This window comes from Octodon degus, unplaced genomic scaffold (assembly GCF_000260255.1).
Source record: "Octodon degus isolate 3935 unplaced genomic scaffold, OctDeg1.0 scaffold00002, whole genome shotgun sequence".
NCBI classification, from domain to species: Eukaryota; Metazoa; Chordata; class Mammalia; order Rodentia; family Octodontidae; genus Octodon; species Octodon degus.
The window spans coordinates 19,881,387-19,892,744 of NW_004524578.1; the positions used below are offsets into that span (position 1 = coordinate 19,881,387).

Below are 11,358 nucleotides of genomic sequence, written 5' to 3' on the forward strand. Positions count from 1 at the left end.
AAATAATTCTTTAGGGCCAGCCAGATACCTCAGCGGATTAAAGTGCCTGCTTATGAAGGGGCCGGGTGTTTGATCCCAGGTGTGCCCTGCTGGCCCCACTACCGGGCACACTGAGATGGTAGTTGAGAGCACTTGGGAGGCTGGAAAACAGGAAGAATCACTAGGAGTCCCAGCTGTATAGTGAAACCCTGTACACTCTGCACTAAATATATTAGAAAAAAATTAAAATTAAAAAAATATATTTTTAAAAAAGTAATCAGAGACAATGGAAACAAATAGCCAAAAGAGTATTAAATGTTAAATGGATATCTGGCCCTTGAATGTATACAAGGGAGAACTACAAGGACTAAAGGTCTATAAACCAGTATTTATAAAAATTAAAGACTTAATATTTAGCCTCAAGGAAACAAAACAAAATAAATTTCTAGACACTTTAGGGGGTTCAAGTTACAGAGAGGCAAATTCTGGCTGAGTATGTAGAAGGATTTTCTAACAGGTTGCATTTTCAAAACAGAATGAACCTTGTGATTCTTGAGTTTTTCAGTTGCTCAAGTAAATGCTGGCTAATGACTGAACAGGAAATGATTGATATTAGAACAAAGGACACAATGCATTTTCTGGCCATTTTCTTTTACATGGTCACAGGATGAATATGCAATCTTATTTTGTTTACAAAAGCAAGTATCTAAGATATCTGATAGATCTAAACACGTGATAAACTTGAAATCATTCTGTACCGTCACAGTCAGTACTGATTTCTGGATTGGGCCCCCGTGTAGCCATTTTCTCTGGTTTTGACAAAAAGTCCTTTGATGTACCAAGAACATCCTCCTCTCGGTCAGAGGCATCAAGATCTTTTAATGTACTTAAAAAAAAGAAAAAGAAAAAAGTTAAACAAGCCATACAATATATCAAATAAATAGATAATTTCCCCAAAAATATTTTTCTACAACTAGTCAGACAATATGTAGGAGATAAGAGAAGTATGTTTTCAAGTCTATGCTATGGTAAAGCCCCTTTAGCTGGGCCTCAGAGTCTTACCATTTTCTGATCCCAAGAGATCTTTTTAACTTCTAAAGCCAATTGTGTCCTTTTACCAAGACTTGGCACCAACCATACTATACCACTTACATTCCTCATAATACTGTGTTGTCTGTTTTAAGGGTTATCTTTTTTCAACCCGAAAACCTTCCATAAAGCTTTGTACCCAATCAGACCTGTTTTCACAGGCCCAGGCTGAATGTTACTTTTGTTATTTTCAGCAAGCAATTACCAACATCTCTCTTCTGAGATTCTAAAGCACTTTGTCGGGGGGAACTGCCCGCTCCGGCCCCCCCTCCTGCCCCTCTCTTGGGACAGGAGCTTTCTTTCTCTCAATAAATATATTCTGCTCATAAAAAAATAAAAAATAAATAAATAAAGTACTTTGAACTTCTGGTATGTGAATATGCATATATGTACATTTGTGCATCTATTAGACAACTGACATACAGATTATATAAAATATATTAAGTATAACTATAATCACTCTGATTAGACAGAAAAAAATACACAAATTAATACTGAGTGTTAAAGAGGGCACTGTGGAAACTCAAAGTGAGAACCTATTTTGGGGTTTGAGAAGCTTTGCTGAAGAGATCAAACTTGAGCAAACCTTCAGTGACTGATAGGGGAGAGTGACAGGAAGAAAGAATGTCTATTTGCTTGACATCCAAGAATAAGCTGTACGTTTTTTGTTGTTGTTGTTTTTGTATTTCTTTAGTAAGGGTCTACAGGGTCTCACTATGTAGATCGGACTTGTAGTGATCCACCTGTGTTCAGCCTCCCAAGAGATGGTATTACAGGTGCGCATCACCATGCCCAGCCTCAATCACCATCTCAGCATACCCCGGGGGCAAGGCTGGCATGGCACGGCAGCAATCGAACCTGGGCTGCTTTGTTTGCCTACGCAGGCGCTTTAATCTGCTGAGCTATTTGGTCGGCCCTTAGCTATACATTCTTAACACAGGATTTTGAAGTGCAATTCTCTATCTAATTAAATCACAAGATTGATGACTAACTTTTTTTTTGGTATCAAGATATCTAACTCATAATCTTATACTTGCCAGGCTGGCTCTGTACCATGGAGCTATATCCCTGGCCCAATAACTATTTTTATACTGCTTTTTAAATAATAACATGTTACCATCAAAGAAAATGGTTGTATTTTTAGCAATACTTTTCTAGGGTAGCTTGAGGCTCAGCAGAACTCTAGATTATTGCAAAGGCATGAACCAAGATAAATCTGAAAATTGGAGCTGACACAATGACATGTTCCAGTAGGCCGGCCAACTATTTGAGAGTGGGAAGCAGGAGGATCACTTGTGCCCAGGAGTCCACAACCAGCTGGGAAACAGAGCAAGACCACAGCTGTCTTTCAATGGGGGGTGAGGGATTCTGGTCTTGCTTTGTAATACAAACTGGCCTTGAACTGTGCCACTCATCCTGCCTCACGCTTCTAAATGCTAGAATTATAGATGTGTAATCACCACACCTGACAATATTTCATTTTAGGGAAAAAATTGCTAAAGACAAAATTTGGGACTGGAAGATAATGGATTTTGATGGCCATTTCTTGGTTACTTTTTTCTCCTTGTTGAGACAAAACACCTGACATCCAAAGTTAAAGCAAGAAAGGTTTATGTGGCTCACAGTGTGAAGAGGTTTCAGCCCACAACTGTTTGGCTCCAAGACAAGGTGGCATGGCAGAGGGGTGTTGCAGAGGAGAAACAGTTCATGGTATGTAGAAGGCAGCAAAGCAAGTAAGACACAAGACAAGCCTCTTTCTGCCCCTCATACTGTGTCCAAGATATTGGAATTAGGACTGATTTAGTAATCACTCACCCTTAACCCTACCATCCTTAACCTTAGCATTGTACCATGAACCAATCACTCCCTCTAGGCTCAACCACCTCCGAAACAGTTCCACCTATGGCTGCATGAGGCTTTGGGGGTACATTTAGGCACAAGCCAAAAGAGTCAGCTACAGAGGTACTGGAACAGAGATAAACATATATATAAACATATATATATATATATATATATATATATATATTATATATCGTCTGACACTTCTGTTACATGTTGTCTAACATTCAACCTCAGAAATTCAGAGGTTAATGACCATTCAAAAATGTTAAGGGGCTGGGGATATAGCTCAGTGGTGTAAGTGCCTATCTGGCAAGCACAAGGTCCTGAGTTAAATCCCCAGTACCACAAAAGAAAACAAACAAACAATAACATTAAAATGTATATTATACATATAATTTAAAAAATTGTATTTCTATATATATATATGGGGTACAACGTAAAATATAATCAATCAATCAATCTTGTAAATAACCATTGTCTAACTGCTAAAAATCTAGGTAGTTACTTATGCTACGACAATAAATTATAGTCATTAAAAGGAATAAAAATATGGGTGATTTGGAAAATTTTTTCAATAATGTTAAGAGAAAAGCAGAATATAAAATTATTGTTACATGTTGATTACAACAATGCAAAAATCAAACACACATTTAGAGGATCAAAGTCAAACACAAAGAAAACAGTTGGCTGAATTGTGGGAGTACACATTTCTGTTCTCATTTTAAATCCTACATAAAGTGGTGACAATGTCATTTGTGCCATATGCACTTTTTTAACCAACAAAGAAGAAAAAAGCAAGGCATTTAACAAAGACACAGGATGGCCCAGGAGGGAGCACTGCACTGGGTCTTCATCCATCTGTCGTCAGGTCTCTCAGCTGAGCGTTCTTCCCTAGCCTCTGCTGTTTCTCATTAAACGAGAATGCAGATGTAGATGAACTTTTGCTCAGTAAAGTATTTTTCTTTGTCAGGAAGGAAAAGAGGAAGAGGAGAGAGCTCTTATCACTTTTAATTCTGTTACCAAACAGTAACCATACTTAAATCTTTCCACCTCTTCAAATATTCCAACACATGTTAAAAGCACAAACCAGGAGAAATGAAACTAGATTATGTAAAACACCTTCCATCCCTAGAGATGATATGCTATAGGGATCTGCCTTTCATCAAAATAGTCATTAAATAGTATAATATATATTCTACCACAAAACTGGACTGTGAGTTAGATTAGGGAGAGGTGGCAACAATAACTAGTAATTCAAATTATTGATGAGCCTGACAGAATATCTATTTCTCTTCTGGAACTACCAATTAATAATAATCTTGTCACTAATTTGCTAAAATTCAGTGAATAACAAATAAACTAGCCAACACCTGTAGTACTAAAAAAAGAATATATCTATATATGTACTAATTCATTTCTCAAACAATGAATTAGCTTTACAAGTCTAGGAGTCTAGAAATGCAATACAATGTATTCCTTGTGTCAAAATCCACTACGTAAAATTCACTAGTAGCCCCATGTACTTAAGCTAATAAATTTTACGTTTTTAGAACACTAATTTTTTCAAGAATATATAAATAGGATTTTTAAGATGCAAAATAAGTTATACAGAAGCACAAAGCACATATATGTAGAAATGATACTATGTAACTAAGATATAACACTTAAAATATCCCAGAAACAGTTCACCACTAGTTATTTTACCTAAAGCATTTCAAAGAAGAAGAGGCAGAAATACTTTCTTCTTCTGGAGAAGGTGGGACAAAATCGATGTCATCATCATTAAGCTCAACGTATATAGCTTTCTCAGTTGAATGTAGTTCAACATCTTCCTCACTGTGCTTTTCATTATTACCTAAAGTAAAGCAGTAGATGAATGCTGGTTATTTTAATAGTTAAAAAGCCAGAAAGAACAGGGCACAAGCACTTTGGAGTGAGTGCCCTGAGAAAGCCAGGCAGTCACAGCATGCTGCCAGGAGTCCTCTTCTCTCGTGCGCTAATGTTGGCTGACTTCCTCCTAAGGGATTAGTGAGTCAACTGGATTAAGTCCAGTGGACACAGGATTGAGGCTGAAGATTTGCTTAGGGATTTTTACGCCTGTCTCCAGTTAAATAAAAAAAATAAAAAAAACAACCCATTCATAGTATTTTCTATTTAAGAATAACATGCAGCAAATAAGTCTGACACTTTGATCCTCTAACAACATGGACACTGTTACTTGTACAGATAACCCATCTCCGCTTCACTAGAGGCTCTGTAGTTACAGTATGTAAAGCTCTCTTGGACTCAACATGTCATGCTGGTGTTCTCGAGGCTAGTGTTTATTTATCAACTATTCTCTTGAGAAACAGTGACAAAATTCATTAGATTGTAATTCTAAACAGCAACAAAATTCCTTAGGCTATAATTCTGTTTAGTATCAATCACTTTCTGGAACTCACCATCCAGCAACTTCAGTGAAATTCAGGTATTTAAAAATTGGAGTCGTGGTGTGTGTAGTTGTACATTCATAATCCCAGCTTCTTGGGAGCTAAAGAAAGATGGGTTAAATAGTAGTCTAGGCCAGTCTGGGTGAGACTCCATATGTTCATAAAAATGTGCTTGTCTTGGCTGGCCAGATAGCTCAGCAGACTAAGCGCCTGCTTAGGCAGAGCCTGGTGACCGGGGTTCAATCCCCAGCGTGGCACACTGGTTCTGCCCCCGGGGAGCACTGAGCCAGCAATTAAGACTGGGCATGGTGGTGCGCCTGTAATCCCAGGGTTTGGGAGGCTGAAAATAGGACAATCCTGAGTCTAAACTATGTAGTGAGACCCTGTAGACCCTGTACTGAATACATTTAAAAAAAAAAAAAGTGTTTGTCTCATATTTACAACTGTTGGTTACTTACACATATGGCTAAAATCATTTATCAAATTTGGACATAAATAATATCTAACACCTGCCCCAAAAAATATTTCAAACATAATTTTTCTTTTCTTTTTTTTTTTTTTTTGCAGTACCAGGAGATTGAACTCAGGACCCTGAGCTTGCCAGGTAGGTGCTTAGTCTACTGAGCTATCTCCCCGGCCCTAAATATAATTTATAATACAGTCACATACTACATGTTACAGTCAACAGGCCACATATGGGACAGTGGTGCTCTAAGATAAAAAAACCCTCTGGTATTATAAGGAAATGTGTTCATTACTTATGTGTTTATGGTGATGTAGTTAGGTACAATACATAGTAGTTGGTATGATGAACATAAATTATCTATGTTACTGCTTTGTGTATTAGACTATACTTTTTATTATTTTAGGGTGTATTCCTGTTTATTTAAGAAAAATTGCTCTGAAATAGCCTCAGGCAAGTACTATATTCTACCTTTAAGAGGTATTCCAAGCCAGGAGTAGTAAAGCACCTCTGTAATACTAGCACTCCAGATGCTGAGGTAAGAGGATCTCCAAGCTTGAGGCCAACCTGGGCTCACTAGTGAACTAAGCTAGCCTGAACAACATAGCAAGATCCTGTCTTAAACAAACAAAAGAAAGGAATTCTAGGAGAATGCAGAGGAGATGACAGCTCCAAAGACCTTCCAGTGGGACAAGATGTACAGATAGGGATGACTCTGGCCCTGTGTAGGCCTACGCTAATGTGCATGTTTGTGTTTTAAACTGTGATTACAAAAGAGTCAAAAGTAAGAGTGAGCTAAGTTTAATTTACCACTGGAAGAAAATACTGTTTGTGTCCCAAGTGGTCTCAGTACACAGCGGTTTACAGAGTGGGCTCTTCCCACTCTGTCACCCCCACAGCAGCGTCACCTGCAGTGTGGCTCAGCTCACAGGTGCGCCACTTTATCCTTCTGCCACATTTTACTGTGTCTGTCCTTAGTTCGTGTAGCTCCAGGAACATTCCCTTTGTGATGTGGGTGTCCGTGGTGCTCAGAACAGCACAGGCTATGCCGTAGAACCTCGGGGCATGGCAGACCCAGTCCCAGGTCTGTGCAAGTGTGCTCTGTGGTGTTCAAGCAATCACTGAGCTGCCTAATGACACATTCTGTTAAACGTCTCATCATCATGAAGCAATGTCTGGCTGTATTTTAAGGGTATGATTATATCATTCATCTGTATCTGTATATTACTTATGACAGCAAGCCATTGAAGAATTATGTATGCCGAAAAGCTCAGGCTCACTTTGCAGTCTACCATGAACCATCAAGAATGTGGCCAACGAATTATTCAATAAGCATTTCAACAGATCCTAAGACCCTGAAGGATAGAAGTTATATGATATTTATTACGGTCTCCAATGCCTACCTGTAAATTAAAAAATATATTCAATATGTGGAAATGACGAGTCTTTACCTCTTTCATCTTCCAAATGCATTTTCAAAGACTGACTTTCCTGAGTGTCTCCACTTGTGAGCACCTGGGGAGCAGAGTCATCATCGATGCAAATCACACTACTTTTTAACCATTCTGAGCCATCTTTCTCATCCTTAGTCAAGTCTACCATAGGCTGGCTTTCAGACAGAGTCAGATCTGCCTTTACGGTGCTTGTTTTATGAGGCTGTGCTTTGAAAACATTCCTCTTGGCCTTTTTTGATTTCTGAGCAGTGCTTACTCTTATAACTTGATTTTTAGGTGGTGTAGCAAATACTTTTGAAGTTTCTGAGGTATCAAAGTCTTCCATATCATTCCAATCATTCATAGTGTAGAAAGAATCTGGGGAAGAACTAAATTCCAGTTTCTTGAGAACAGCACTGTAGGGTTTCTTTACCACTGATGTGTTTTGGGAAGTAAGTAAAGTTTCCTGTGGAGTCAGCAACAAACTTGGAAGTAACGGTTTTGAACCAGTTCTTTGGCCTTGTTGCCCTGATGCAGCATTTGTAAAGAAGCCATTCACCCTTGTCTGCTGATCTGGGGTGTGGGGAGGAGGCTCAGTGAAGGAAAAGACCTCTGACACATTCACATCTTTATCACTTAACACTGAAGTTTTTGCTACTGACACACTAGTTACAGAGGCATCGTTATCTGAAGATGTTTTCTTTTTGAAAGTAAAACCACTGCAAAATAAAGAAACATTGGAGTTAGATGGATTCATTTGTTGCTGGTGCTGCAGGTTGAACCCAGGGCCTTGTCTGTGCTAAACAGGCACAACTGAGCCAAATCCACAGCCACTAGATCTGTGGTGGCAAACATGTGGCACGAGTGTTGCACCGAGATTAACTGTATCACTGAATGCTCTAAAAGGTTCGAAAGTACTGCTAGGTGAAGTCATAAACCCATCCATTCGATAAAATTAATTTTTTTTCTTAACTAACTCCTATGACATGTTACATTGTTTATATTACAATGAGCACAAACTGTTTTGGCTGCTCCACTCTTTCCCACCTGGAGCTAGTTAGTCACTCAGTCTGGAGCACACCTAGGCCATCCTCATACTTTCTTTCTCGGGCCAACAGTCCTTTCTTTAGCACTTCCAGAAGGAAGTGAAGCTCATATGAGAACGTGGCAACTCAAACGTGCCTACTGGGGGCCTGGCCATAGCTCAGTTCTTTAAGTGCCTGCTTCCACAAAAGCTGTCAGCCTCAGGTTGCTGTAGTTCGATCCCCACAACACCCCAGCCAGCCAAACCACCCCTGAGGGCATTCGGAGCAAAAAAAAAAAAAAAACGTGCCTACTTTTTGCTCCTCCGATAAAAATTTTAAGGGGAAAAGTTACAAACTGCTAGCTATGCTGAGATCTGAGGGACAAGCAAAGGAGGCAGTTTGGCACCTGCTAGATTTAATAACAAAAGTCAGTGGTGGTCGTTTAAACACCCCACAGCAGTGTGTGCCACCTGATAAAGGCATAGCATTTAATACAAATTACTGTGTTATTATGCATTATGAGGAGTTTGGAGCATAATCTGTAGGAGAAGGAACAAACTGGGAAGCTGTGCTTCCCTTATATAATCTTTTGGGAAGGATACTATTCATTTGGTCAACAAATATTTATTAAGCAAGTATTATGACGTACAATAAAAATATGATTTTTTTTTTTTTTTTTTGCTCCCAATGCCTTGAAGGCATGACTGGCTGGCTTGAATTGTGGGGATCGAACCACAGCAACCTGAGCCTGACGGCATTGTTGAAGCAGCCACTTAAAGAACTGAGCTAAGGGGCAGGCCCCCAATAAAAATATGATGAATGTTCAAATTAAAAGTAAAAAAATGGGGTCAGGGAGATAACTCAGTAGAATAAGCGCCTGCCTGGCAAGCACAGGGTCCTGAGTTCAAGTCCCCCCTCCCCACAAAAAAAAAAGTAAAAAAAATGTATTATAGTAAAAGATACTTTGTCAGGGTGGGAGATAGCTTAGTGGCATAAGCACCTGCCTAGCATGCACAAGGTCCCTAGTTTGATCCCTGGTACTGTTTAAAAAAAAAAAAAGACACTTTGTCACTAATCCTCCTCAAAATTATCTCTCTCATTTTGAATATTTATCATTCTTGCCATTTTCTGAAGCAGTTCTCCAAGTTCTTATTTGTGTCTTTTTGTGGCTACCTTGATTTCTCGAATCAGTTAAAACTGTTTATGGGGCTGGGGAGATAGCTCAGTGGAATAAATACTTGCCTGGTAAGTGCAAGGTCCTGAGTTCGAACCCTGGTACCACCAAAAAATTAAAAAAAAAAAAAAAAAAAACCTGTTTATGGCAATTTATTTTTTCTTCTTTTTTGGGCGGAACTGGGGATTGAACTCAGGCCCTTGCACTTGCCAGGCAAGCGCTCATTCTACTGAGCCATCTCCCCAGCCCCTATTTATGGCAATTTCTGTGAAACAAAAACAACAACAAAAAACCCATTTGCCTTATTCATCAGGTCTGGCACTATGAGACACCTGCCTCTGTGTAAGACTCAAAATGACTATGAAAGGTAAGCATTTTGAGTCAATTCAAGACACTGAGGCAGTCATGACAGGGCAACTAAAGACACCCAGTAAAGAGGACTTCCAGAGCTGCTGCAGAAAGTGGCAAAAACACTAGGGTAAGTGTGCTTGAAGGGAGGGGTAAGATTCTGAGATATACTTACCAAGGTTTTGGTTTTGAAAGACTTGATTTATTATTAAGTTTTCTGGCAGAGTGGCGCTCAAGTTGTTCTTGTAGATTATTTAGAGGAACGGCAGCCATGTTCCTGAAAGGTAAGGGGCAAACATGACTAGTTAGGTACTGGAAACTAAACACAGTATTTGTGGAACCAGATGCAAACAAGTATCAGTCTCTCTCTCTCTTTTTTTTTTTTTCTATTTCTTTTTTTGGTCAATGTTTTACTATGTAGCCCAGGCTGTCCTTGAATTTATATTCCTTCTGCCTTAGCCTTCCATGTGCTAGGCTTACAGGCATGTGGCACCATGCCCAATTCAAACACGTACCATTCTGTGCCCACAGTTATGAAAGATTTTAAAAATGCTATCAACTCCAGTGTTCAGCAGACTGAGGCAGAAGGGTCACTATGAGATCAGCCTGGACTACACAGTGAGTACAAGCCCACCCTGAACTACACAGTAAGTCCCTGATTCACACACAAAAAAAAGTCAGTAGATTGTTTTGATATTCATATCTAGTGACACATAAAATATATAACCTTTAACTAAAAGCTCACTTGAATAACAGAATGACCTGTTTTCCTCTCACTTCCTCCATACATGCTAAAATAAGCACAATAGATATTAGAGGAGGATTATTAGGGAAGGGATCACAGAAAAATGGGATCTGGCCAAGGCTCGTAGGATAAATGGAAGCGGGACAAGGAGTGAGGTGTGAGGGATGATCAAAGCAAACTGAAAGCCCAAAGAACAAATGAATAACTGAATTCTCTGCCCACGGGTCGGGGAAAGAGAGAACAGCACCACCAATGAGTGCAAAGGGTTACCAGCAAGACACCATTCTTCATAGTCGTGTATTTTCAACCTAAAAGAATGTTTTTACTAAGCATATTTATGCCCCTTGTATACTAATTTGCTGTGTTGCTGAGCTGTTGCTTAGAAAAATGTATAGCTTATGCCATCTTAAAATTACTGGAGCTAAAGAAGATAGCTGTGATCTATGGATAGCAAAAATTTTTATTTTAGCTGATGATTGTGACTCCATTTCCTGCTCTATCTTTACCAGAGACCTACTTTTATTTTATACTATTCATCTTATGAGGATTAACAATGCTAGATGATATTTGTGGAAGTAGAAGTTTTATATAAGTTGTGCTCCACTCATTAATTTTTTCTTTTTTTTTTCCTGCAAAGCTTTATTTCAGAGGGGCTCAGTCCTTCTTGGCAGCCAGCATATTGCTCAGCTCCTCATGTTTCCTCTTGGCGCGGATATACGTTCCATTTCCACTCTTCTTGATGAACATGACGACACGCTTGTCCTTGCAGACCTTGAGTGGCTCCATGGCACACTGCTTGTAGGGGGCGAGGCTGCATACCTCCTGGATCAT

The 11,358-nt window shown here is 39.2% G+C and overlaps 1 protein-coding gene across 1 annotated transcript in view; it reads right to left on the reverse strand.

The window, feature by feature from the left end:
• Blm (Bloom syndrome RecQ like helicase) overlaps positions 1–11,358 on the reverse strand; it is a 74,751-nt gene extending 63,393 nt beyond the window's left edge. Inside the window, exons 1-4 of the mRNA XM_023712348.1 lie at positions 11,211–11,358; positions 7,254–7,922; positions 4,615–4,765; positions 738–865 (exon numbers count right to left, since the gene is read on the reverse strand). Of these exons, the coding sequence (XP_023568116.1) occupies positions 738–865; positions 4,615–4,765; positions 7,254–7,922; positions 11,211–11,358 (1,096 nt within the window). The remainder of the gene's footprint in view (positions 1–737; positions 866–4,614; positions 4,766–7,253; positions 7,923–11,210) is intronic.